Raw genomic sequence first — 27,532 nt, 5'->3', positions numbered from 1 at the left:
TGTGGATGAAAAACCAATTGCTAGACTATGGTTTACAAGTGCAAAGAATTCCTATTTTCTGTGATAACACAAGTGCACTTGCCATTACTGAGAATTCTGTACAGCATTCAAGAACAAAGCACATAGACATCAAGTACCACTTCATAAGGGAACATGTGAAGAATGGTACCGTGGAACTACATTTTGCTCCAAGTGAAAAACAACTTGCAGACATATTTACCAAGCCACTGGATGAATCCACCTTCTCAAGGTTGGTAAGTGAGTTAGGTATGCTTAATTATTCTTAAATCTTTTCAGATATTTTGCAAGTTGTTATGCAGCCAGAAATTTAATTGATTTTTCAGTCTTGGATGAAATTTTGGCTAAGTCAAAATTTACATCCCGACGGATGATTATTATCCATCGAGTTCGATCATCCGTCGGAATACAATTTATTAATAAAATCAATTATTTTTCTGGAATATTTTATAACTCGACGGATAACTGATTTATCCTCATCCGTCGAATTGTCTCAATCCTAGCCGTTAATTCTCTTAACATTATCCATCGAGTATACTTACGGTTTGTAAGCATAACACGATGGATAATTGATGGAATTTTTACAGTTTATTTTTTTAAACGGCTATTTTGGGCAATTTTTATTGGTCACTTTATTTTACTTTATTATTTTTGACAATTATTTTCTAAGATAGTATAAAAACAAAATTCATTTTCATTACTTTTCTTTTATCATTCTCAATTCATCTGCTCTAACTTCTTTCTTTCTCAAAAGCAATTATCCTCTCTCTCTCTGAAATTTTTACTCTCTGACAATGGCACCAGTCGTCAAAATCATGTCTCAAACTCACTTTATCTATGAGAAGAATAATTTCACAGCTCTAGTGAATAAGAGGATTCAACAGTCTGGCGACTACCACAAAATGATGGATTTTGTGCAAGGATGTAAGCTCAAATATGCCATGCTAGAGTCTCCCACTATCTACTGTGAGGTTGTGGAGGAGATATGGACAACTGCAGTGTACAACTCAACTGACAAGACCATCACTTTCACTATTAAAGGTAACGAATTTTGTGTTAATAGTGACATTGTTAAACATGCTTTATGATTCCTGATAATACTGTTACTACTCCACACACAGACACTGATATTGTTAACATGTTAAACTCCATGGGATATGCACTCACCATCTCTAAATTAAGTGAAATTAGGACATTGGGTCTTAGGAAAGAATGGAGTTACCTGTGTGATTTAGTTACTAAAGTATTTTCTGGTAAAATTAGTAATTTTGATTCTATTAATATCTCCATGCTCGACATGCTTTACATGCTAGTAACTGATAAATACTTCAATTTTAGTGATCTAGTCTTGTTTGAGTTGGGGTTTAAGTTAGGGGAGCCTAATAAGAGGGGTAAGAGTGTTTATTATGCTAGATTTTTCGTGATGCTTGCTAACAACCTCTCTGAGGATATTGTGATTGAGAACCCAACCAACAAGTTAAATTGTTGGTTTCAAAAAAGAAGAATTATTGCAGATCTCAATAGAGCAGATCACCACAAAGAGGTGCCACTCTTCTACTTTCTGTAATGGAGGCACCTCAGGTAAGTGAGGTAATTTTAACTGTCTCTACCCTTCCAACCTCAAACATTTCTTTGCTTTCCAATGAAGCAATGGAAACTGTATCAATGACCCAACAGTTGCCTACCCAAGCTGCCAAACCATCAAAAATATCTAAATCCAAAGCTAGGAAAGCCCCCTCTGATTTCTTTCAAAAGAGATCAGTTGTAAAATCCACCAAACCCAAAGAGGGGAGTGTGAAGGTGGGTAAGAAAGGTGAGGGACAGGGTGAAAATTAACGAAGTCCTAAGAATAAGGATGGTGAGCACAGTGTACCCAAACCAAGCCATACCACAGTTTCCCAACAAATTGCGGTTGTTAATAAGGACAATAGCTCAATTCTAGTTTCATCCTCCCAAAAGGATGTAACTATTGAAACAAGCTCTCAACCAGGAGCACAGAACAAAAGGGGTAGGGACACAAGTTCACCATAAACTTACACAAGAAAGAAGAAAACTAAAACCCTTGGGATGCACAGGGTACACACACAATGCAAACAGGAGCTAAAGACCCAGTCACTGCACCATCTCAAAGTCAAATTGATGTGGCTCCAACAAATGTGGAGTCACAGCCAAAATCTGTACAAATTGAAACACCTCAAACACCAAATTCTCCCACACACTCTTTGGATGTTGACATAATACAAACATCTCAACCATATTCTCCATCTTTAACTTTGTTGGAGAAGCCAAAAATTCATACAAGTGAGCATCATCTTCTAGATGATTTGTTGGCTCACTTGCCATTTCTTTTTGAGACTGTTGAGACATTTGTGCCAAAATTTTCATCAATCTGCACAGAGTCTACAATAGTCTCAACTCCACACTCATTCATTTCTACTCACTCGATGGATATTGTTCATCCGTCGAGTAGTGATTGTATCCCGACGGATGTGCGTAACAGCAGTCATCCGTCAGATAGTCAAATTACTAACCCGATGGATATTACTCATCCGTCGGGTGTCTCTGCACAACTCCAAAGTTTAACTATAGTTATAAGTGCAGATGAATTAGTAATTGTGCAATCACTATTAGGATTGAGGGAAGGTAATGACTTGAGTGAGAGTCTGGGTTGCTCCCAGGAAAAAGGAGAGGAAAAGAGAGATCCAATGCAGTCCATTTCTTCAGGACTGGCAAAAGTGAGTGTGAGGAGTCCCACCATAGATGGTGAAGGTGAGGGTGTGAGGGTGGGGAGCCAAGGTGAGACCTTGATGCAAGAAAATAGAGAAAATGAGAGAAATGCAGGTACTGGAGATATAAGGGTGGATGTCACTGTAAGTGAGTTAATGAATGTTCAGGATGCAAACAGGGAGGGACTATCTCAGCAAACTCAAGCTGTTATAGATTCTACCTCCTTGGATGCTGAGACATTTACTCACCCTGTTCCAGCATATCAACTTCTAGCTGGACAGGGCAATGACAATGCATAAAGAATGCTCAATTTGGTGCACACTACACAGTCCATGCAAATAGCTAAGGATGCCATCACAGCTTTGCCCTTAACAGCTGGTGATGTTGATTATGAGACTAGTGGTTCAGAAGAATTCTTTGGAGGTGAGGGTGGAGATAGTGAAGAAGAGGCATTGGACATAGGGGGAGAAGTAGGCCCTAGTTCAAGATCAAGCATGCCATCATGGGCCTTCTCCAAGAACTGTGATGATCACCATTTCAAGACCACACTCATCCAACTTATCAGCCAAATACAGTCTGCACTTTAATCAACCTCAAATGCTAGCACCAAGAAGCTTCTTCAAGCACATCTTGCTTCTCTCCAGCTACATCAAATCTCTGGCTACCAACAAAGTCAAAATGTCTCCCTCCTCAAAAATGAAGTTGATCAACTTAAGAAAGACATCTCTAACAAGTTGGAAGCTAAACTTCTAGAAGCCACAATGCTTGACATCAAAAGAAAGCTCATGAAAAATTCTGATCTTGCAACCAAGGTGGATTCCTTGGACAAAAGAATGGTTGCTATGGAAGCTTCTCTTACAACAATCCATCTACACCAAGCTCAACAAACAGACTTACTTCAGAAACTGTTGGCTGCATAGGCCTCCTCCTCTACTCAACTTGATGATAACAAAAAGGGGGAGATAGAGAGTTCTAGGAGTGAGGGGGAGCAAAAAGTGCTTAACATTCAAGTGAGTAAAGCAATTGTGCCAACAATTGCTTTCACAAAGCCACCAACTAAAGATAGCAGTGATCTGATAAATGAAGCAGTAGCCTCTTTGAGAGCAGTTGAGAAGAAGCATTTTAGTCCAATCAACTGGGAGAAATTGATGAGGATATTCAAAAGAAATTTGGTCTAGCAAAGAAGCCAGAAAAATCAGTCATTCAACACTCTGAAGTTAGAAAAATTTTTGTGAATGATATGAGCATGAACTATTTGGAGAGAGGCCAGACATCCTGCATCTAATCCCCAAAGGCAGATCTAATCATGAAGCCAAAGGTGAACTACCCAAAGCCTTCACTCAAGAACCCTTTGGACACATTATATGAGACATCAAAACCTGATGAGAAGAAACTATTGTCAAGATCTATTGCATTCTACAAAGATCCTGCAGATTCAGCTCTAAAAAGGAGAATTGCCAAGATTTTCAGAAATGGTAAGGAAATTTGTGTGGTGGCTGGACATCCTCAATTTGCTGAAGTAAAAAGGGAAGAAAAGGCAAGATTGAAGTAAGAAAAGAAGTAAGCTGCTCTAGATGCTAAAAAGCTCAAACAAAAGAAGGAGCAAGCTGTGAAACCCACACAACAAATTCCTGAACAACCATCGAAAACAACTGGATCTAAGGATCTAAAAATGCAAGAAGAATCACAGCAAAAAAGAAGGTTTAGATACAAACTTCATTCCAAGAGAAAAGTGAACTTTGATGAAGAGGAATTGGAAGATCAGTTTCCCAAAAAGTCTACTTCTACAACAACTCAAATATCCATGCCCTCTGTGGCACATGAAGAATTCAAGATAGATCCATCCAAGAATTTCTTTGGTGAACCTATCATTTCAAAGGATGAGCCAATACACCGGGATAGTCTACCAATTCCTGAACTCAATCTACCTCACTTCATGAAGTCAAAGAAAACAAAGACCAGAGCAGTCAAGAAAGTGAAGCCCTCAACTCTCAGATCTAAGCCCCTAACTAAAGCTCAAACCAAAGTCAACAAGGGAGATATCATGTACATCTGTGACATCAAGGAATTCTCTGATATAAACCTCTATCTAGATGAACTAAAAGTAGTTAGAGGGATTGATGCTTACATGAATCTACTTGAAAGGCAGTATTCAAGTACAAGGCAGGAAAATAGATGACATGGCCACTTCACAGGATTCTTTAAGAGAGCCAATCTACAGTGATAAAAGAATATTCATCTTTCAAGAATAACTTTGGATTCAATGTGACAACTAGAAGACTAGTTCTAAAGAAGATTGAAGAGCTGAGGAGTATTAGAGCCAAAGATGCACTCCCAAAGACTTTAACTACTCGTTACAGAGGAAGTAGACTGTATCTAAAGCCCTACTAGCTGATGGAATTCTTGGATAATAAGGGAGTTACAAGATTCTTCAGACTAGAGGACCAGCTGAGCATCTCTAGCAATGAGACTCTACTGGAAATGCAAGAAATGCTAGATCTGTCAGAAGCTGATGAACTTGAATTCCACAGACAGCTCCAAAATCAGATAGAAGAAAATAACAGGAAGCTTGGAAAGAAATCCAGACCATCAAGGAAATAGATCAATCTGCTCAGACTAGAGGAGCACCTTGAAAATGACTGTGAGCAAATCTTTGAACATTTTTTCTTGTAAAATTTTTCAGTAAATATTATAGCACTTTTTAGTTTTATCTACTACCTTCTAAATTTGTATCTTTAGGATGTTTTGTTATCATCAAGTTTCTCTTAATTTATGCCTACAATTCCAGTAGACATAAATTGGGGGAGATTGTTAGGAATATGTTGTGTACTTGATGATAAACTAAACAAAACACCTTATTAGATTTAACTTAGTGAATTTTGTAGCACCCGACGGATGATCAATTATAGTCCCTACGGATGATTCAATATAGTCCCGACGGATGACTAATTGATATCCATCGGGTGAGTAGCTTATGTAACAATAAGTCATGTAGCACATTTCTGTAAACAACTTTGTATAGATTCTGTAGTAGCATATGAGTCATGTTGACTTTTATTAGATATGCAGAATAGGTTGATTAATTGTAAATATAAGATGTCTTGTAATTCTGCATAAGTGAAATTAAGTAAAGTGTCAAATAGCTACCCGACGGATAATTAACAAAGCTACCCGACGGATGATCAACAAGGCAACCCGATGGATGATAAGCATATACCCGACGGATGATCAATTCAAACATCTGTTGACAGTGACAACACAGTCACATGTGTTGGGTGATTGTAAAAAGAATGTGGTAGCCTGTTTAACAAGAAATGAAGAATAAAGAAGCATTACCATTTCCATGCAAGTTAAGAAGATTTTCAAAGATGCTGGAATAGAGTAGTGAAGCAGCATGGAGTTTGAATTGATAGTTTTGTTTTATTATCCTGTCTTATTACCATGTAAACTTGGTGGTATATAAACCAAGTGTAGCTAGTAGAACAAAAAATAATAAAAGCAAACACCTTTAGAAGAGAAATAGAAAAAGCTGTAACTGTTAAGAATTTCTCTATAGTTTGTTTTTTCACTTGTAAAAGCAGTTGTGACACAATTTGTTCTTCACAGAGTTCTTAATTTGATATATATATATATATATATATATATATCTGGTGGATACTTTCAAATCTACCAGAAAGTTTTAAAGACTTGTGTTTTTATTACTTTGTGTTTTGATTTATTTAACTTGTGATTCCGCACCTTGCAAATCAAAACACTTATATATATAGTTTGAGTTAAAACATTTTTATAGTTCAAGAAAAAGTTTACTAGAATTACATTCAAACCCCCTTCTGTAATTCTTGTTGCATTGTTAGGGACTAACATTTTATATTGCAAACGCTTTAAACTATTCAACCTTGAACCCTGATCATATCATTGAACTTCTGTTGTAAGCTTTATTTCTTGTAAACCACCAACGGTTGATTTTCCAGATACTAAACCATACAATTATAATACTCCTCTACAAATACATACACACCATAAACCAAGTATTGCAACAAAATTTCTTGAGCACACAGAAACTTATATACCCTGAAATATCCTACGACATTTAAAATCTATACCCTGTATTATCATTGAACCATTGTTCATCATATACTTGATTCTTCATCAGGCTTGTAGCCGTTCTTCATATTTACACCTTGATATACTCTATTGATACATATGAAATGTTTTATGCTCTGTGATAAATGTTTTATCAATGTTAATTATGATTTTGTTTTTACTGAATTAAAATGGTTATCATATTGAATCATTTTAGAATTGGATGATTTTATAAATGTGGATCAGATTCGTGGTCAGACCAGATTCATGGTCATATTAGGCCAATGTGTGCCTTGGATCCAGTATAGAGAGCAGATTTACGTGCCTAGCTCAGCGCGTGACTGATCAGCAGCCTAACCTTGGTTTTAAAAAATGAAAGTGAATGCTCAATTCTAATCATTGCTTATCCAGAAACATGATTCTTCTGAATCATTTCAAATGGTCATTGTTTAACCTCAGTTATTGCTATTATGAGTTGCTGAGCTAGTTAGCTCACTCTTGCAAACCTTTTTATGTTTTCAACAACTCAAAAAGGAAATTGTTGGTAACGAAAATTCCCAGTCCAGTGTGCGAGCTAGGATTCCAGGTTAAGTTGGATCGAGATAGCGGGATATTTATTTTGTAGATGAGTTACGCAAGATTGTAAGAATGATATCATTATCAGATGTAAGTTGAACTAGTTGGGATTTGGTACGATGTAATAAAAGATAAGGTTGTGGCTTGTTTTCATACTTTAACCTGTTGCGATCCGTGGTTGTGTAAAGAAGGGTCAATGCATATAATATTTTATATACAGGTTTATATATTGTGTGTGTGTTGTGAACCCCAAACTTCTGACCCAGGTTTGGAGGGCGTCACAAAATCTATGATTACAAAGTCAGATACTGAATCATCGAACTCTGATGATGACTCAAATACTGATAAAGAATCAGATACTGACAGTGATCATGACAATAATGAAAACATGAAGCAAATGGCTGCTCTATTGGTTAAAAGCTTCAAGAACATGGTCTAAAAGAACTTCAAGAAAGGAAGAAGATTTTACAGAAAAGGTTTCATATCCTCAAACTCTAATAAGAGGAACAACACAAGAAATATTGATTGGAAGGAATCAAGATCCGGAAAACTTGACAATTCAAAAGAGAGAAGATACAACTATGATGGAATTGAACACTTTGCAGATGACTGCAGAAAACCGAAAGCTGAGTAGAAACAAGCCTTGATCTCAAAGAAGAAAAACTGGGATGATTTATCAGAATCAGATAATGAGGTCAATTATGCTCTCATGAAAAATGCTGATGCTGAGGTTGACAGTGCTGAATTAAAGGTACCTCAGACTACTGATGTTGAGGGGTTATTAAACTTTAGAATAACTCGGGAAAGACAATTAAGGAAATTTTAGAGAATGGCTATTGGGGATCAGGATTTGGATATGCTGATAGATCTAATTCGGATAAGAAAATTGAAAAAGAAACTGAGGAAAATAAACCAGTAAGTACTGATACTAAGGTCAAATTGAAGAAGGTTCAGTTGAAGACCATTAAGTTTAATCCAAGTGTAGATGCTGTTAAATCAGTTAATGAGGTAGGTTCAGCCTCAGCACCTAGATCAAACTTAATTACTGATAAGAGTGAACAGATTCACACAAAATCAGTAAATATTGGTTTAATGTCTCAGACGCAGCTTAAGCAAAAGCTGAAGGATTTACACATGAAAGACAAGAAGAAAAGGCCTAGGAAAAATAGAAATGACAAGGTAGGTGTTAATAAGAATGGTAATTATGTAACTCCCCCCAATGCACCTAGAGAGGCTTGTTTGAACTGCGATGGTCCTACTCATCTTGCTAATTCTTGCAGGAAGAATAAAGAGATAAATACTGTTCCTCCCAAATCAGAGTTTATGCATAAACCAGTTAGATATAAACCACAGAGTCCTTGTTTTCATTATGGTAGTGTTTGCCATTCCATTTATACATGTAAAGAGTATCACAGTTTATATTATGATTATTATAAACTGATACCCTCTGTAATTAAAGCAAAATATGTTTCTGTATGTATAAATACTGATAGTAAGAATGTTAACATAAACTCTGATAAAAAGTCTTATGATGTGTATGTTAACAAACTTAAAAAGGCCAGAGGATCCAAGCAAGTCTGGGTCCTTAAAAATACTAACTAATTTCAAATACTAATTGCAGGGTAATAGGAGGAATACTCTAGTCTTGGACAGGGGATGCTCAGCACACATGAATGGTTATAAAGCCCTACTATCAGAATTTGAGGAGAAAGTTGGCCCAAGTATTTCTTATGGAGATGGCAACTTAGGAAAAATCTTGGGATATGGCAAAATCAAAGTTGGAAATGTCATCATTGAAAATGTAGCTCTGGATGCAGGACTCAAGCATGATCTGATCACTGTGAGTCAAATCCGTGATAGAGGTTACCATGCCAACTTCTATAAGGAGCATTGTGAAATTGTCAGAACGACTGATGGCAAGATTGCAGTGACTGGTATAAGACATGGTAGTTTATATGAAGTCAGAGTCTCCACAAATACTAATAAATCAAAAGTTTGTCTACTTAGTAGAGCATATATGGAAGACAGCTGGAACTGGCATAAAAGACTTTCTCACATCAATTTCAACAATATCAGTGAACTTGTGAGGAAAGATCTTGTGAGAGGATTGCCCAATGCAGTGTTTACTCGTGATGGCTTATGTGACTCATGTCAGAAATCCAAGAAAAGGAAAAGATCTTTCAAGAGTAAAACCGAATCCTCTATTCTTGAACCATATCATCTACTTCATATTGATCTCTTTGGTCCCGTAAATGTTATGTCAATTTACAAGAAGAGGTATGCACTCGTAATTGTTGATGAATATACATGATACATATGGGAGTATTTTCTGCATACCAAGGAAGAATATCCATCCATTCTTCTTGATAATGTAAGAGAGCTGGAAAAATGATCAACATACAAAGTGAAGATCATCGTAAGTGATAATGGAACTGAATTCAAGAATAGCTCTGTGGAAGAGTTCTGCAAACTCAAGGGGATAAACAAGAGTTTTCTGCTCCTAGGACTCCACAACAAAATGGAGTTGTTGAAAGAAAGAATAGAACTCTCATAAATACTGCAAGAACCATGTTAGAGGAAGCAAGATTGCCTACCTAATTCTGGGCTGAGGCTGTGCAAACTGTTTGATTTACAAAAAATGTAACATTAATTAACATGCATGAAAAAACAACATTTCAGATGGTGAAGGGAAAGAAGACAAATTTGAAGTACTTTCACATTTTTGGTTGTAAGTGTTTTGTTCTCAAAACTCACCTGGAGCAGATACCAAGTTTGATCTAAAAGATGATGAAGGCATTTTTGTGGGATATCCTTTGTCTACAAAAGCTGTGACTACTGAGAATTTTGCGATATAATTAAGTGAATAAAGTGAGATTTATGTGAAGTGATTATAATTATGTGATTAAGTGTTGATTAATTGTCTTTACTGTATATTAGAATCTAGGAGCGTAAATAGAAGCGTTCCAATTTAAAGAGTCAGCTTAGGAGATAAGCTGTGTTGTCGGGCCGTCAGGTAGAACGGAACCCGTCCTAAAAAGGGGTTAAGATATTTAAAATGTGAAGTATGTGTTATTATGTGAAATGAAATGTTTAAGTAAAGTATTTCATCCTAGTGACGTGTCGGTCGATATCGAGAAGCGTAATCGAAACGCTGAGCGTCGGGCCGTCAGGTAGAACGTAACCCGGAACGCGTAAAAAGGAATAATATTAAAGAAGGATAAATTTCTATGATCAGACATGAGTAGAGATGTGTTCTTATGTGTGCTTACTTGTCTGTATGCATGATTACATGATCTGTTGACATTTTTTTATGGATTTAAGGGAATTATTTGATTTAAATAAAGGTTTATTTAACCTTCGCGCATTTTTATAAAATTATCAGAGTAAGATAAAGGCATGAGAATTGTTCTGTTATCTTCGAAATAGTACTAGAGACTTTCTAAAAATGATGAACGGATTTATTTGGTGGTCATTGCATTTTAAATTAATTTTTATGTGGAAAAATGTTATTATTAAAGCGAACTTGCGAAAATCATATAAAATCAACTGTACGCTCAAAATCTTATTATGAGTAATGGTTGGAAAGATAATTTCGAGATCTACGTTTTAAAATTGTCAATCGCTATAATTTTCACGTTTCTGAGAAAGATATATTTACTATTCCACCAATATTCTATGGGAGTAAAAAGAGAAAGGAAAATCAATTTAAAAAGGGAATTAGAGAAGTACTAAACTGCCCTTATCCTTATTATTTATAAACTCATCCTCCCCCTTCCTTTTCTTTCTTTCTCCCACGCACACCATTCTCTCTTTTCTCTCTTTTTTCCTCACTCTCTCTCTCGGCTACTCTCTCTCTCGGCTCTCTTTTCTCTCTTGGTATACTACTTGTTCCTTTGATAAATCTCACCAATCCTTCTCAAAATCTCTTGATAAACACATATAAGTAGGTATTAGAGTGTGCATGTGTGTATATCCACTTGCATGCAAGCTTGATGTGTGTGCATGTGTTCATGCTTTGATGCGTGTATATATATGTATATATGTTCCAATATGTGCTTAATGAGGTGATTTTATGATTGAAAAATGATTTTTAAAGCTAAATGAGTCTTGCATGTGCCTTGTGTGTGCATTAATCGGAGGTCTCAAGGTTGGAAACCTCGAAATGAGGTACCACCGAGAAACCACCGCCACCGGTGATGAACTCCGGTAAACCGGTGGTGAGTTGTGATGTTAAAACTGAACTCTAATTCCACAAAACTTATTTTTGGTGTTTGTATGCTTGGTTTGTTTAAATTTCAAAAAGGGTTTTGATTTTTAAAATTTAAGTTGATAATTGCTTGATAGGAATGAGTTGTTAAAGTTTAAGTCTATAAATTATGATTTGATTTGAATGACTAGATGTATATAAAGCTAAATTAGACCATGCATGTGTTTATTTGATGTAAAAGCCGCATAGGGCTTTGGTTTTATTAAGAAGGAATTGATTATAGTTGATAAAAATGATTGTTTGATGATTATTTGGAAGTGATAAGTTGAATGGAGTGTTTAATGGGATTAGGAAGAAGAAATTCAAACATAAATATGAGATTATCAGTTGCCTTGGTTCGAATTTTATTGATAAAGAAAGAAGAATTAAATTGGTGTGTTGTTTTTCCTTGAATTCATTAGAATTTAGGATTAAACCATGGAAAGATGCTTGCATGCTATATATGAGATCAAAAATTGAAATGCATGTCGGTTGTTCTTGAAAATTCGAATGATATAGTTGTTTTTATGAGAATATTAAGTCGGATTAAGTGAATGTTTGATCGATCATATGTTACATGGATTTGGTATGAAAATTTTCTTGAATTTGGGATATGTTTATAGGAAAGCCGAATGGTTTATAGTACTTAAAAAGGTCAAATTCTAATTTAAGTGCTTGAATGGATCATGAAGATTAGTTAAGGATTGTATGTTAGATTTTGCTTGATTGGCTATGTTTAATTTGAATTACAGTATAAAAGAAAGGGGATGATTGATTTGTGTTAGCTATGGTTGTCGTGTTAGTATAAAGATGACTTTAGGGTCGTTATTGTAAGTTTTGTCATTTGTTTATTCGTATAAGAATTTCAAGTATAAAGAGCTATGTGTACTAATATAAAGTATGATTTGACTTCGAGTTGAGATAAGGATGTTTATAAGTCGATTGTCGAGTATATAAAGGTGTAAAGGTTAAGAGTAATATATATGACGTGTGATGTGTAATGTGCTTATGTGTATAAGCTATACTCGTATATTCGAGTCAAGGGTATAATCGAGCTATCGTATTGAGTAATCGTTTCGGGAACGAGAGTTGAGAAACTGATTAAGATTTTGGTTTTATTGTAGATTCGGAGCATGAGGGCATTAAGACTAGGAAAGGAAAGGGTATACTAGGTGGCAGTAGTTCAACCTTCAGGAAAGCGAATTCAGGCAAGTAACTCTCATTACTTGTGAGAATAGTTATAGAGAGGTTATTGTTCATACTATGTAGAGTATGGAACTGTTAATGATTTGAGATACCCTGTTTTGATCTTGATAAACTGTTATTGCTAAGCTTATTGATTCAACCCTTCGGTAACCTGTCCTTTCTGTTCAAGTTACTTGTTAAGCCATGAATTGTATTGAACCCTATAATTACCTTTACGAACCCTTTATAATGTTACCTTATTTCTTGATCACCCTATTGATCTTTGAAACAGATATTGATCCTTCTGATTTAAGTACCTTGTTATCCCTGATTCAAAATCCTTAGAGTTGTTCCTTGCTTGTCTTTGAATCACTTCCTTAACTTTGTTTTCTTGAAATTTGACTTAAGAATGAGTTTCGACTCGAAAGAGTCTGAATGATTTCATATTCTTGGTAATGATAAAATGAATTTAGAAAAACCTACTTTTTCCAACTCAATGTTTTCCAAACGAATTCCTGATGGATTGGATTGGGACGTAAGAGGCTAGTGGGACTAGTCCAGTCATGGTTAGAGGCTAGCGGGGCTAGTCCAATTTAAGGCTGAAATTATGTCGATTGGTACCTTAAAGACCGGATGGAGGTCGGTACGGGCTGATCACCCGTATTATAATGAAATGGAAAGATAAAGTTATCCAATCAAGGGTTCTATATTGATTATTTAAAATGGAACTGAAACATCATGTTCAGTAATTGATTCTTGAAAATGAAAATGGTTTATATCGCTTTGAAAAGAGTTGATTGTGATATTGTGAAGCTTAAAGCTCGTGAACCCTGATCTTAATCTGTTGATTATATAATTGGTTTCATATAGTGAAATATTGTTGCTTTCCTTTCCGAAAGATCTGTTCTAATCCTTTAATGATTTGTGATGAATGTCGGCTTTCACCCTGCTTTGAGCCTTGTTCCTTGAAAGCCCCACATTTTTCCTTCATAACCCTTCCTTAACCCAAAAGATGGAAATCTGCCACCTAGAACAAATAAAGTAGAATGCCCTGAGATTGGTAAAGTATATTGTGGATTTCACATCCTAGAACTGCTTTATAGTTACTTGCTGAGTTTTATACTCATATGTTTTATTTTAATCTAACCATGGCAGTTAAACAAGAAGATGGCCAGGCTTAGGCACACTGCTCGTAAGAGCGTACCTGGTGGTCCCTATCGTGTTGAGGGCTCCCGGTTCCCAGAGCAGGTAGTGGTATTTCTGAGTGAGCAAGCACTTAGCCAGAGAATTTTAAAGATACAATGGGTTATATGTCGGTTCCAAGCGGGAATCGATTATGTTTATTTAATATTATTTTGGGGTTGTAAGTTATATGATTGGTAGTTGTAATCTTGTGTAACACCCCCAGATCCGGGGTCGGGGATCCGGGTTGTCACGGTCTTTCTTTCCACAATATCACTTCACTTAATTAATAATAAATAACCTCATGCTGTGACCCCACACGAACACACACCACAACCCGTTATAGTCTCAGAGATGAAATTGAAATAAGTACAAGTCTTTGAATCCACAATTTAAAATTATTACAACCCAAAATGATTACTTGATAATTTACAGTTAATTGCCATTATCTGCCACAAGTTATAATTATACATAATTTGATTCTCAAAAGTAGATGGTCTAAACTACAATGGATCTACCTCTGCAGCTATAGCAGCTACAACATCAGCGGGAAGACGCGGGACGCTTCCCACGCGCTTGCGCTGGGTCTGCTGGAGTCTGGCCATCTCTCCTAACTGTTGTTGTGTGATGAAGAAATAAAGCAAGAGTGAGCCTTACAGCTCGCAAGATAATATGTATAATGATAACAATAATATAAGTATCTAAATGGATACTTGATAGCATCTCTATCATACGTAAGATAATTACTTACTAGATATAAGTAAAAACAAGGAATGAAGTTACCAATACTTCACCACACTTATATCTTATATAAAGCTACTTGAACTGCCACCGTTCAAAGTATTATAGGTTTTAAGAAAACATCCCATAGATGAGACCACAAGTTAAGACTTGAATAGATTCAATCTTTGAAAGATTATTGAATGAAAAAGTTATGAGATACTTTATTTAGTCCCGGTATATATATATCCACATATATATATCCCTTTAAACATTTCCTGAAACCTCTGTTATGTAAAGTATGAACAGAGTTTGAAACATCCAATGAATTTTGGAAAGGAAAAGAATTTTGGCATAAACCCGATATCTCGCTGATCAGGCAAAGATACCAATAAGTAACCTTTTCTACTGTAGATGGATGAATTCCTCACCGGTCATCACCCTGGCCGCATTAGGACCTTGCGCTCGACCGTACCCCGGCCCCTCACGTGTTGATGGACTGCCACCCAGCCACTTACACAATAATAGACCGTACCCCGGCCTGTCGCTTATGCCGACTCAATGAGATGGGCTTACTTCCCGAACGTTGGGCAAGTAATCAATTCATTTACCAAATCTGCAACCTCGTTGCGAATATAAAATACACCACAGAGCCGGATTCCCCAGGTTTTGAGCGAGTATTTAAATCCCCTTTAAAAAGGAAGATCTTAAATATAAAAATGAGTTTTGGGATCCGCTCTGACTTTTAAAAATCATTTTGAAGACTCGAAAACACTTTAAAGAGTGTTTGGAGTAAGGCTGATTTAATGAAGTAAATCAGTCCCCAGAATATTAGAAAATATCTGAATATTATTAATTAAATAATATTCCCATAAAGAATAGTCTTTATAAAAATAATTGAAGTAGAAGTATTAAAATTTATACTTGAAACGAGTATTAAATAACCAAAGATATACTTATATGAAAGTATTATCTTTATTTGAATAATCGAAAATAAGTTTGATTATTGACATCTTATTCTTTAATAAAATAAAGAATATATCTCAGCAAATAATCGGAGTCATAGATCCTCAAATGAATATTCAAATAATATTCAATAAATAAAATAAGCTGAGTCATAATACCTCGAATGAATATTATAAATAATATTCATTAAATAAAATAAAGGAGTCATACATCCTCAAATGAATATTCAAATAATATTCAATAAATAATATAAAAGAGTCATAAGCCCTCGAATAATATTCGAAATAATATTCAATAATAAAATAAAGTTTAAAGTTATCGAATAAACCTTATTCGATTAATAGTTTTGAAAATTATGACCATATATATGTATATATATATAAATATATATATATATATCCATATCCATATATATACAAAATCTACTCGGGATCCTCGACTCCCGGTTTTAGAAAATATTTTCACCTTTGGGTCCCTATACTAAGGGTATATGCAAGATACCGCTATCCTCTAGCATAGGTATTATCAACTGAATCAACAAATATATATTTCAAGAATATGAAACAGGCATGCATATATACCATATCACATGCTATAATATATCGCAAGAATTTGCTAAATAACCAACATGCATCTATCGCAAGATAATGCATATACAAGTGTATTCATCACAACAACAGTATAACGGATAGAATACTTGCCTGAGCGACTTGGGGGTGAGAAAGGCTCGGGACGAGTCTGATAACCTATAAACAACAAGTAAGTTGGAATTAAACCAAAATCACTTGTAAATCTATGATTTAACTAACTTAGACTCTAATGCTAGTTTTGCGCTCACCGATTCGCTTAAGTCACTCGGGTACCCTCGGCTCCACCATTTTTAATAATTTAACCTTTACGAGTTTTAAAGCGATTCCTTCGCGAATGACTTACCAACTGCCTAACACACTTACCATAAATGTTTCATACATTAATTCACCCTTTTTGGTCTTTAACCTACATTCCAAAGTAAGGCGAGGGAAAAAGTTTCGTCCGCGAAACGCCGTTACTTGAAACGGTCGTTTCTCCTAAACCGTAAATCGGAATCGGACGAACTACATATCAAAACGAAGCTCGTAACATGAGCTATCTAAACATGGCAGTGGTCACAATCTAGCAGGGGGTTCTCGGGTCCTAATGCTATGCACAAAAACAGTCCAAAGAAAATCGGACGTTACGACGGCTATGTTTACGTGATTTCCAAATTTTAACCCATTCACAAACAACCCAAATCAACCTCAAATCCAGCATACAACCATCCTCCATCCTTATCACATCATAACCACCCCAACCAATTCAATTTAACCATTCATACTTATGCTTAAACTTTACTTTAATCATTCTTAAGTTCTTTTAAATCAAAACCACAATAATTACCATTCCATTCACTACCATACCAAATCTCAAACTCTAAATCATAACAACAAGTTACAATATCAACCCACTACTCAAAATCACCTTATAATATATATGAACCTAGGGTTTGGAAATGGTATACCTTCCTTGAAGTGGTGGGTGGAGCTAGGAAGCCTTAAGAAGCTTTGAGAAGCCTTAGGAAAGCTTGGATCTTCAAGAAAACAAGAAAAAGTTCAAGTTAAAAACTTGAAAACACTATTCATTGTCTTCTTCCTTGATTAAATGAAGAAGTTAGAGAAAGAATTAATGGCTTAAACTCATGATATAGCCATAACTAAGCATAAAGATGATTAGGGAATTTTCTTACCAATTTAGGATGCTTGGATCTTGATTTTTGAAAAATCTAGCCTTTAAAAGTGTAAAAAGCCGAGAGCTAATATGAAGAACAAATGCCTTGGTTGTTTTTTATTTTTGATGAAATGATTTTGCTAGCTTGGTTGGCTTGATTTGTATTTGATTTAGCAAATTACTACCTTGCCCTTGAATTTGTGTGGTCCTTATTCAACCACACCTCCTTCCTTCCCATGTCATGCTTACCTCATCCTCATGATGTCATCCTTCCTTCCTTGTCTTCTTTCTATTGGTTGGATGACATCATTCCCATTAATCCCTTTGATTAACTTCCTAATCGTTTGCCTAATGACTGCTGATCTGTTATACGGTTCGCTTAACTTTCGTTCTCGTTTATCGTTTGAAGGATCATACCCGGGATCTTATTACTTAGGTTCCCTTAACCTTTCTCAATACATTATATTCCTTTTTATGATCCTTTATCATAATCCTTTAATTTAAATCCTTTTTATCCTGTTACCTTATACTCAATTCTCTCCGTATCTTGTGGATTTCCGGGAAAAACCAAAGTGTTCGGAATTGGATTCTGACGATATTTACATACACTTATATACTTCATAGAGTACTAATAATATCCCAGAATATCCATAACAGAACCCCTACATAGTGTGGCGTGAAAAGTTTTCTCATTCAGCTAAAACACTATTCACAAGGGTTACAAAAAGTTGAAAAATTTTGGGGTTATTACAGTCTCCCCTCCTTAAAAGGATTCCGTCCCGGAATCAAACAGAAAACAAATGGGGGTACTTTTCTAGCATTGTGCTCTCTAGTTCCCAAGTTGATTCTTCCACATTATGATTCTGCCATAGTACTCTGACTAGCTTGATCACTTTGTTCCGAAGCACCTGCTCCTTCTTATCCATAATCCTTACTGGCTTCTCCACGTAAGTTAGATCTGGCTGCATATCCACCTGCTCGTACTCCACTATGTGCCTGGCATCCCGATGATACCTCCTTAGCATTGACACATGGAACACATTATGAACTTGTTGCAAATTAGGGGGTAGGGCTAGCTCGTAAGCTAACTTTCCAATCCGTCTTAATATCTCGAAAGGTCCAATGTATCTTGGGCTTAGTTTTCCTTTCTTTCCGAACCTCATTAATCCCTTCCAAGGGGATACTTTCAACAGTACTAAGTCCCCTACTTCATATTCCTTGTCCTTTCGGGCTAGGTCTGCATATTTCTTCTGTCTGTCTTGGGCTGCTACAAGTCGCCCTCTGATAAGATCCACTATATCTTTGGTCCTTTGGACCACTTCGGGTCCGAGCATCTTCCGCTCTCCTACTTCATCCCAGTATAAGGGAGATCGACACCTTCTTCCGTACAAGGCCTCATAAGGCGGCATTCCGATGCTAGCATGAAAGCTATTGTTATAAGAAAACTCGATCAACGGCAGGTGATCATCCCAACTTCCTTTAAGGTCTATTGCACAGACTCTCAACATATCCTCTAGTGTCTGGATGGTCCTTTCACTCTGTCCATCTGTTTGGGGATGGTACGCGGTACTCATATTTAACTTGGTCCCCGCACATTCCTGAAAGCTCCTCCAAAATCTGGAGTTGAACCTTGGGTCTCGGTCTGAGACAATGGACGCTGGGACTCCATGTCGCGTTACTATTTCCTTAAGGTAAATGTCCACCAGTCTATCGACTGTGTATCTCTCATTGATAGGAATGAAATGAGCTGACTTTGTCAGTCGGTCTATAATTACCCAAATGGCATCGTGATTGGCTTTCGTCCTTGGCAAGCCTACAACAAAATCCATCGCTATCTGTTCCCATTTCCATTCGGGAATCTCCAGGGGTCGCAAAAGTCCACTGGGTCTCTGGTGCTCTACCTTTACTCTTTGGCAAGTCAAACACTTGTTTACCCATTCTGCTACGTCCCTCTTCATGTTGGGCCACCAGTAATATTCCTTCAAATCCCTATACATCTTGGTGCTTCCCGGGTGAATGGAATACCTTGAACTATGGCTTTCATCCAAAATCTCATCTTTAAGTTCTTGAACATTCGGAACCCAAATTCGGTAGGAATACCTCATTATCCCTTTATCATCTTTCTCAGTATGGATCTCCTCTCCAGTCATTGACTTTCTGTCTTCATTCATTATTTTCTCTTGGCACAATCTGATCTTTTCCAATAATTCTGGCTGCATTGAGATCTCAAAAAGCTTTTCAGTTCCGGTTCCGGTTACCTTTACCTCTATTTCCATTTTCTCAAAATCCCTTATCAACTCTTCCGAGGTCGTTATCATTCTGAGTCTTTCCTTTCTACTAAGGGCATCAGCCACCACATTGGCTTTCCCTGGATGATAGAGAATCTCACAATCATAGTCCTTGATTAGTTCTAACCATCTCCTCTGGCGCATGTTGAGCTCTTTCTGCCTAAATATGTACTTGAGGCTCTTATGGTCTGTGAAAATCTCGCACTTCTCTCCATACAAGTAGTGCCTCCAAATTTTTAAAGCAAATACTATTGCTGCGAGCTCAAGGTCATGAGTAGGATATCTAACCTCGTATTCCTTCAATTGTCTCGACGCATACGCAATAACTTTACCGTGCTGCATAAGCACACACCCTAATCCTTTGTGCGACGCGTCACTATATATCACAAAATCTCCTTTTCCATCCGGCAATGCCAATACCGGAGCCGTTATCAACCTTTTCTTTAATTCCTGAAAACTGTTCTCGCATTTCTCCGTCCATTCAAACTTCTCTGTCTTACGAGTAAGTCGTGTCAAAGGGGCTGCGATCTTCGCAAAGTCCTGTACAAATCTACGATAGTAGCCGGCCAATCCTATGAAACTCCTTACCTCTGTGGGTGTGGTTGGCCTTTCCCAATTTGAGACCGCCTCTATCTTGGAGGGGTCGACCAATACTCCTTCTTTATTGATCACATGTCCTAAAAACTGTACTTCATTCCGCCAGAATTCACACTTCGAGAATTTGGCATATAACTGCTCCTCTCTGAGTATTCCTAGAGCTATCCTCAAATGCTCTGCATGTTCTGCCTCAGTCCTTGAGTAGATCAAAATATCATCGATAAAAACTATCACACACTTGTCCAAGTACTTCTTAAATACTCTATTCATTAAATCCATGAAAGCCGCTGGGGCGTTGGTTAGTCCAAAGGACATTACCAAGAACTCATAATGCCCATACCTGGTACGAAACGCTGTCTTGGAAATATCTTCAGGTTTAATCTTTAGTTGGTGATATCCAGTTCTCAGGTCGATCTTGGAAAAATAAACAGCATCCTTTAGCTGGTCGAACATATCGTCTATTCTAGGTAATGGGTACCTGTTCTTTATGGTTAGCTTGTTCAACTCTCGATAGTCTATGCACAACCTCATGCTCCCATCTTTCTTTTTAACAAATAAAACTGGTGCTCCCCACGGAGACACACTGGGTCTTATCATACCCTTATCCAAGAGTTCCTGCAATTGGATAGCTAATTCCTTCATTTCTAACGGGGCTAACCGGTAAGGTGCTTTTGAAACTGGCGTCGTCCCTGGGGCCAACTCAATAGCAAATTCAATCACTCTATCGGGTGGTAATCCCGGAAGGTCTTGGGGGAATACATCTTCAAATTCGTTGACTACTGGAATATCTTGTAAGCTGGGCACCTCCTTCTGTGTGTCCACCACATAGGCTAGGTAGGCCTCACTTCCTTTTCGTAGCATCCTTTTGGCCTGAGCCACGGTCAAAAATTTCTGCGTCTGCCTCTTTCCTCTAAATATAACTTCTTTCTTCCCGGGGATATTTAACTTAACTTTCTTCCCTTTACAGTCTATCTGAGCATCGTTGCTAGATAGCCAGTCCATCCCCAAAATCACATCAAACTCCCCTAATTTAAAAGGAATCAGATCAACACTGAAAGATTGCTCCCCTATGCCTATCTCACAGGCGGGGTGAATCTGGTTAACAGGAATAATTTCATGATTGGCTATTTCTACTTGTAAGGGTTCTATCAAGGGTTTAGCCTTAAGTCTTAACTTACGCACAAAGTCCTTTGATATAAAAGATTTAGTTGCTCCCGAATCAAATAAAACATTTGCACTGACTGAATTTAGAGAAAGGGTACCTGCTATCACATCTGAATCTTTCATAGCATCCTGGACTGTCATGTTGAAAGTCCTCGCAGTAGGTGGCTTATTAGAAGCAGCCCTGCTTGCTCCCGAAGCTGCTGGTTTGTTCATTGGGCATTCCTTCTTCCAATGACCCGAGCGTCCACACTGATGACAATTGGTGGGTGGAACGACGGCAGGGGTTAATGATGGGCACTTATTTGAATAGTGGCCCTCCCGACCGCACTTAAAACATGTTACTGGCCTTCCTTTACACTCCCCAGTGTGATTCCTTCCACATATGTTACAGGCTGGCAATGGGGGTCGAGATTGGTTGGGATAGGACATTCTTGACTTCCGGCCGCCCTGGCTCACACTCACACTCATTGGCCGCTTAAACCCAGTGTTCCTTCCTGGTAGGGACACTGCTCCTCGATTAAATCTAGTTGGGAAGCTCCTTCCTGCGGAACCTCCACCCATGCTCATACTTTTCCTCTTTATTCCTTTCTCCTCTCTTTCCTTCTGCATCTGTTCACTTCCAACTTCTACAATCGTTGCCTTTTGCACCAGAGTGGCATAGTCCGTAAGCTCAAGGATTGCCACCATATTCTGAATCCATGGTTTCAGTCCCTGCTGAAACCTCCTAGCTTTCTTTTCCTCGGTGCTTACAAACTCCGGCACAAACCTTGATAATTCAGTAAATTTCGCTTCGTACTCTGCTACAGACAAGTTATTCTGCTTTAGCTCCAAGAACTTGAGCTCCATCTGGTTTTCCATAAACCTCGGGAAATACTTCCCCAGAAACAATTGACTAAATCTCTCCCAGGTTATTATAGCATCTGTCTCCATGTTTTTCTTGGCCTCCCACCAGTAGTTAGCTTCTCCTTTCAGAAGGTAGGTAGCAAATACAGTTTTCTGTGCCTCATCGATACTCAAAATCTCAAAAGATTTCTCCATTTCCTTTAACCATGCCCTTGCCTCAACTGGGTCGGCTGATCCGTGGAACTCAGGGGGCTTAAGGGACTTAAAAGCCCTGAAAGAGTTTGCCACTGCATTGTTACTTCCTTGAGGGGGTGGGTTGGGTTGACGTTCCAAATTCTGTCTTAGGAGTTGCATGAACTGGCTCATGGGATCCATGCCTGGGTTTGGTACTGGTTGCTCAACCTCGGTTTCTCCTTCTTCCGCCTCTATCTCAAATCCCTCAACATCATATGTTTCCTCTTCTTCTTCATACAGGGAGTCATCCTGTTCCACATAATCCTCATCTTCCTCTTCACTGTGTTCTTGGTTTCTATTGTCCTGATTATGGCTTCCCTGGTCCTCAGACCCAGGGTTCGCCCTAGTTCCAATCTTTCTTGGCGGCATGATTCTGATAATAATAAAAACAATTATTGGGAAAAATTCAACGTTAGGTCACAATCATATACAACATTGTGCCTTGCACAGCTCTTATAATGGGGAGAACGTATATCGCAATTCTATTATTTTAAGAAAGTTCTAATACGAAGTGCAGTAATAATAATAATAAAACAGTGATCCCGTCACTATGGAACTGAACTGAAAGGAAACAAATATATACATAATGCGAGAATACATAGTTTGATCTGGTCAAAAGTACAACAGTGCTACAGTCATCTGTCCCAAAAGTGATACACAAGAGTCTATCTGTCTAGTCAGAAAAAGGGATGCTATATACAAGTCAACTATCCCGGAAAATTGGCTCTTACTAAGGCCTCGGCTAAATAGACAACTAGACTATTCCATCATCAATCCTGAATCACACACCGGAACGGGTCAGCTCCCAAACCCTTTCCATCGCACGACGGAAGATATAGTCGGCCTGCCGCCTGGAGATCCTACCATGCCTGTCCCCCTGGAGAGATCTGAGTCTCGCTCGGGACGTGAGCTCTATCCCCGTAAGCTCCCTCCTCAAGGATCGGGGTATAGAAGCCCTGGTCTCATAAGCTCGGGTACGCCTACCCGCCCTCTCTGCATCCAACTCCCTCCTGGCCTCATCCAGTCGGGCCTCGGCAACAGCCACTCGGGTCCTCAAAACATCCTGAACATATCCATGAGCTAACGAAGACTGTCTCTGGGCAGGGTCAAGAGGTGGTGAATCCGGAGCCGCTGAGGGTGCCTCCTCGGTCTGCCTAGGCTCGGAAGTATGGGTCTCTGAGCTGTCATCATCAGGAATCCAAGATAGTGGTGGAGGGGTAGGGGCTCTGACCACCGGAAGTGTGGGTAAAGGGATACCAGCATACACTACCATAGATCCAACACGCTCCTCAGCTACTGGGACCTCATCCGGGTCCTCCTCATCTGGAATAGCAATAACCTCTGTCTCTGACTCCTCTGAGGGGTCCTCCTCATCTGAAACAGCAATGACCTCCGTCTCAGGCTCCTCTGGGGGGTCCTCCTCATCCTCCTCCATCTCAGGCTCCTCCTGATCCTCAACATCTAGCAATGCCTCATCATGCTCACGCTCGAACATCTCGGGGTCCTCCATCTCAGGCGCCTACACATTAAACGAGCTAAGTTACTATCATGATACTTATAAGGGTTCCCATAAGGGTTTTAACTGTCAGCACTACTTTAAGTAGTCCGACCATGAACTTGGCAAGAGTTCTTATTATCTTTGTGAGTTTGTTATTATATCGTCGCATCATCTCTGAGGTTTATAACGCTTAGCTCTGATACCATTTCTGTAACACCCCCAGATCCGGGGTCGGGGATCCGGGTTGTCACGGTCTTTCTTTCCACAATATCACTTCACTTAATTAATAATAAATAACCTCATGCTGTGACCCCACACGAACACACACCACAACCCGTTATAGTCTCAGAGATGAAATTGAAATAAGTACAAGTCTTTGAATCCACAATTTAAAATTATTACAACCCAAAATGATTACTTGATAATTTACAGTTAATTGCCATTATCTGCCACAAGTTATAATTATACATAATTTGATTCTCAAAAGTAGATGGTCTAAACTACAATGGATCTACCTCTGCAGCTATAGCAGCTACAACATCAGCGGGAAGACGCGGGACGCTTCCCACGCGCTTGCGCTGGGTCTGCTGGAGTCTGGCCATCTCTCCTAACTGTTGTTGTGTGATGAAGAAATAAAGCAAGAGTGAGCCTTACAGCTCGCAAGATAATATGTATAATGATAACAATAATATAAGTATCTAAATGGATACTTGATAGCATCTCTATCATACGTAAGATAATTACTTACTAGATATAAGTAAAAACAAGGAATGAAGTTACCAATACTTCACCACACTTATATCTTATATAAAGCTACTTGAACTGCCACCGTTCAAAGTATTATAGGTTTTAAGAAAACATCCCATAGATGAGACCACAAGTTAAGAATTGAATAGATTCAATCTTTGAAAGATTATTGAATGAAAAAGTTATGAGATACTTTATTTAGTCCCGGTATATATATATCCACATATATATATCCCTTTAAACATTTCCGGAAACCTCTGTTATGTAAAGTATGAACAGAGTTTGAAACATCCAATGAATTTTGGAAAAGAAAAGAATTTTGGCATAAACCCGATATCTCGCTGATCAGGCAAAGATACCAATAAGTAACCTTTTCTACTGTAGATGGATGAATTCCTCACCGGTCATCACCCTGGCCGCATTAGGACCTTGCGCTCGACCGTACCCCGGCCCCTCACGCGTTGATGGACTGCCACCCAGCCACTTACACAATAATAGACCGTACCCCGGCCTGTCGCTTATGCCGACTCAATGAGATGGGCTTACTTCCCGAACGTTGGGCAAGTAATCAATTCATTTACCAAATCTGCAACCTCGTTGCGAATATAAAATACACCACAGAGCCGGATTCCCCAGGTTTTGAGCGAGTATTTAAATCCCCTTTAAAAAGGAAGATCTTAAATATAAAAATGAGTTTTGGGATCCGCTCTGACTTTTAAAAATCATTTTGAAGACTCGAAAACACTTTAAAGAGTGTTTGGAGTAAGGCTGATTTAATGAAGTAAATCAGTCCCCAGAATATTAGAAAATATCTGAATATTATTAATTAAATAATATTCCCATAAAGAATAGTCTTTATAAAAATAATTGAAGTAGAAGTATTAAAATTTATACTTGAAACGAGTATTAAATAACCAAAGATATACTTATATGAAAGTATTATCTTTATTTGAATAATCGAAAATAAGTTTGATTATTGACATCTTATTCTTTAATAAAATAAAGAATATATCTCAGCAAATAATCGGAGTCATAGATCCTCAAATGAATATTCAAATAATATTCAATAAATAAAATAAGCTGAGTCATAATACCTCGAATGAATATTATAAATAATATTCATTAAATAAAATAAAGGAGTCATACATCCTCAAATGAATATTCAAATAATATTCAATAAATAATATAAAAGAGTCATAAGCCCTCGAATAATATTCGAAATAATATTCAATAATAAAATAAAGTTTAAAGTTATCGAATAAACCTTATTCGATTAATAGTTTTGAAAACTATGACCATATATATGTATATATATATAAATATATATATATATATATATCCATATCCATATATATACAAAATCTACTCGGGATCCTCGACTCCCGGTTTTAGAAAATATTTTCACCTTTGGGTCCCTATACTAAGGGTATATGCAAGATACCGCTATCCTCTAGCATAGGTATTATCAACTGAATCAACAAATATATATTTCAAGAATATGAAACAGGCATGCATATATACCATATCACATGCTACAATATATCGCAAGAATTTGCTAAATAACCAACATGCATCTATCGCAAGATAATGCATATACAAGTGTATTCATCACAACAACAGTATAACGGATAGAATACTTGCCTGAGCGACTTGGGGGTGAGAAAGGCTCGGGACGAGTCTGATAACCTATAAACAACAAGTAAGTTGGAATTAAACCAAAATCACTTGTAAATCTATGATTTAACTAACTTAGACTCTAATGCTAGTTTTGCGCTCACCGATTCGCTTAAGTCACTCGGGTACCCTCGGCTCCACCATTTTTAATAATTTAACCTTTACGAGTTTTAAAGCGATTCCTTCGCGAATGACTTACCAACTGCCTAACACACTTACCATAAATGTTTCATACATTAATTCACCCTTTTTGGTCTTTAACCTACATTCCAAAGTAAGGCGAGGGAAAAAGTTTCGTCCGCGAAACGCCGTTACTTGAAACGGTCGTTTCTCCTAAACCGTAAATCGGAATCGGACGAACTACATATCAAAACGAAGCTCGTAACATGAGCTATCTAAACATGGCAGTGGTCACAATCTAGCAGGGGGTTCTCGGGTCCTAATGCTATGCACAAAAACAGTCCAAAGAAAATCGGACGTTACGACGGCTATGTTTACGTGATTTCCAAATTTTAACCCATTCACAAACAACCCAAATCAACCTCAAATCCAACATACAACCATCCTCCATCCTTATCAGATCATAACCACCCCAACCAATTCAATTTAACCATTCATACTTATGCTTAAACTTTACTTTAATCATTCTTAAGTTCTTTTAAATCAAAACCACAATAATTACCATTCCATTCACTACCATACCAAATCTCAAACTCTAAATCATAACAACAAGTTACAATATCAACCCACTACTCAAAATCACCTTATAATATATATGAACCTAGGGTTTAGAAATGGTATACCTTCCTTGAAGTGGTGGGTGGAGCTAGGAAGCCTTAAGAAGCTTTGAGAAGCCTTAGGAAAGCTTGGATCTTCAAGAAAACAAGAAAAAGTTCAAGTTAAAAACTTGAAAACACTATTCATTGTCTTCTTCCTTGATTAAATGAAGAAGTTAGAGAAAGAATTAATGGCTTAAACTCATGATATAGCCATAACTAAGCATAAAGATGATTAGGGAATTTTCTTACCAATTTAGGATGC

At 37.6% G+C, this 27,532-nt stretch overlaps 1 protein-coding gene across 1 annotated transcript; it reads right to left on the bottom strand.

Annotated features, from left to right (window-relative positions):
- Nucleotides 1–84: 84 nt before the first annotated feature.
- Nucleotides 85–24,806, bottom strand: LOC141695437 (uncharacterized). The gene is made up of 3 exons (XM_074499683.1): nt 24,586–24,806; nt 23,714–24,091; nt 85–96 (listed from the first exon to the last, which is right to left on the bottom strand). Exons 1-3 carry the CDS (start codon nt 24,670–24,672, stop codon nt 85–87), a joined length of 477 nt encoding a protein of 158 aa, XP_074355784.1. The 5' UTR covers nt 24,673–24,806.
- Nucleotides 24,807–27,532: the final 2,726 nt, after the last annotated feature.

Source organism: Apium graveolens, chromosome 11 (assembly GCF_009905375.1).
Source record: "Apium graveolens cultivar Ventura chromosome 11, ASM990537v1, whole genome shotgun sequence".
NCBI lineage: Eukaryota > Viridiplantae > Streptophyta > Magnoliopsida > Apiales > Apiaceae > Apium > Apium graveolens.
Note: the sequence above shows the minus strand (reverse complement) of the source record. Positions and strands in the feature narration are given on the sequence as shown.

Excerpts from the sequence above, each read along its gene's own strand:
- LOC141695437 (XM_074499683.1), bottom strand. The coding sequence starts at position 24,672 with ATGGCCAGACTCCAGCAGACCCAGCGCAAGCGCGTGGGAAGCGTCCCG. Across the intron at positions 24,092-24,585 it reads TAGCTGCTATAGCTGCAGAG|GCGCCTGAGATGGAGGACCC; the intron begins GTAGATCCATTG and ends TTTAATGTGTAG.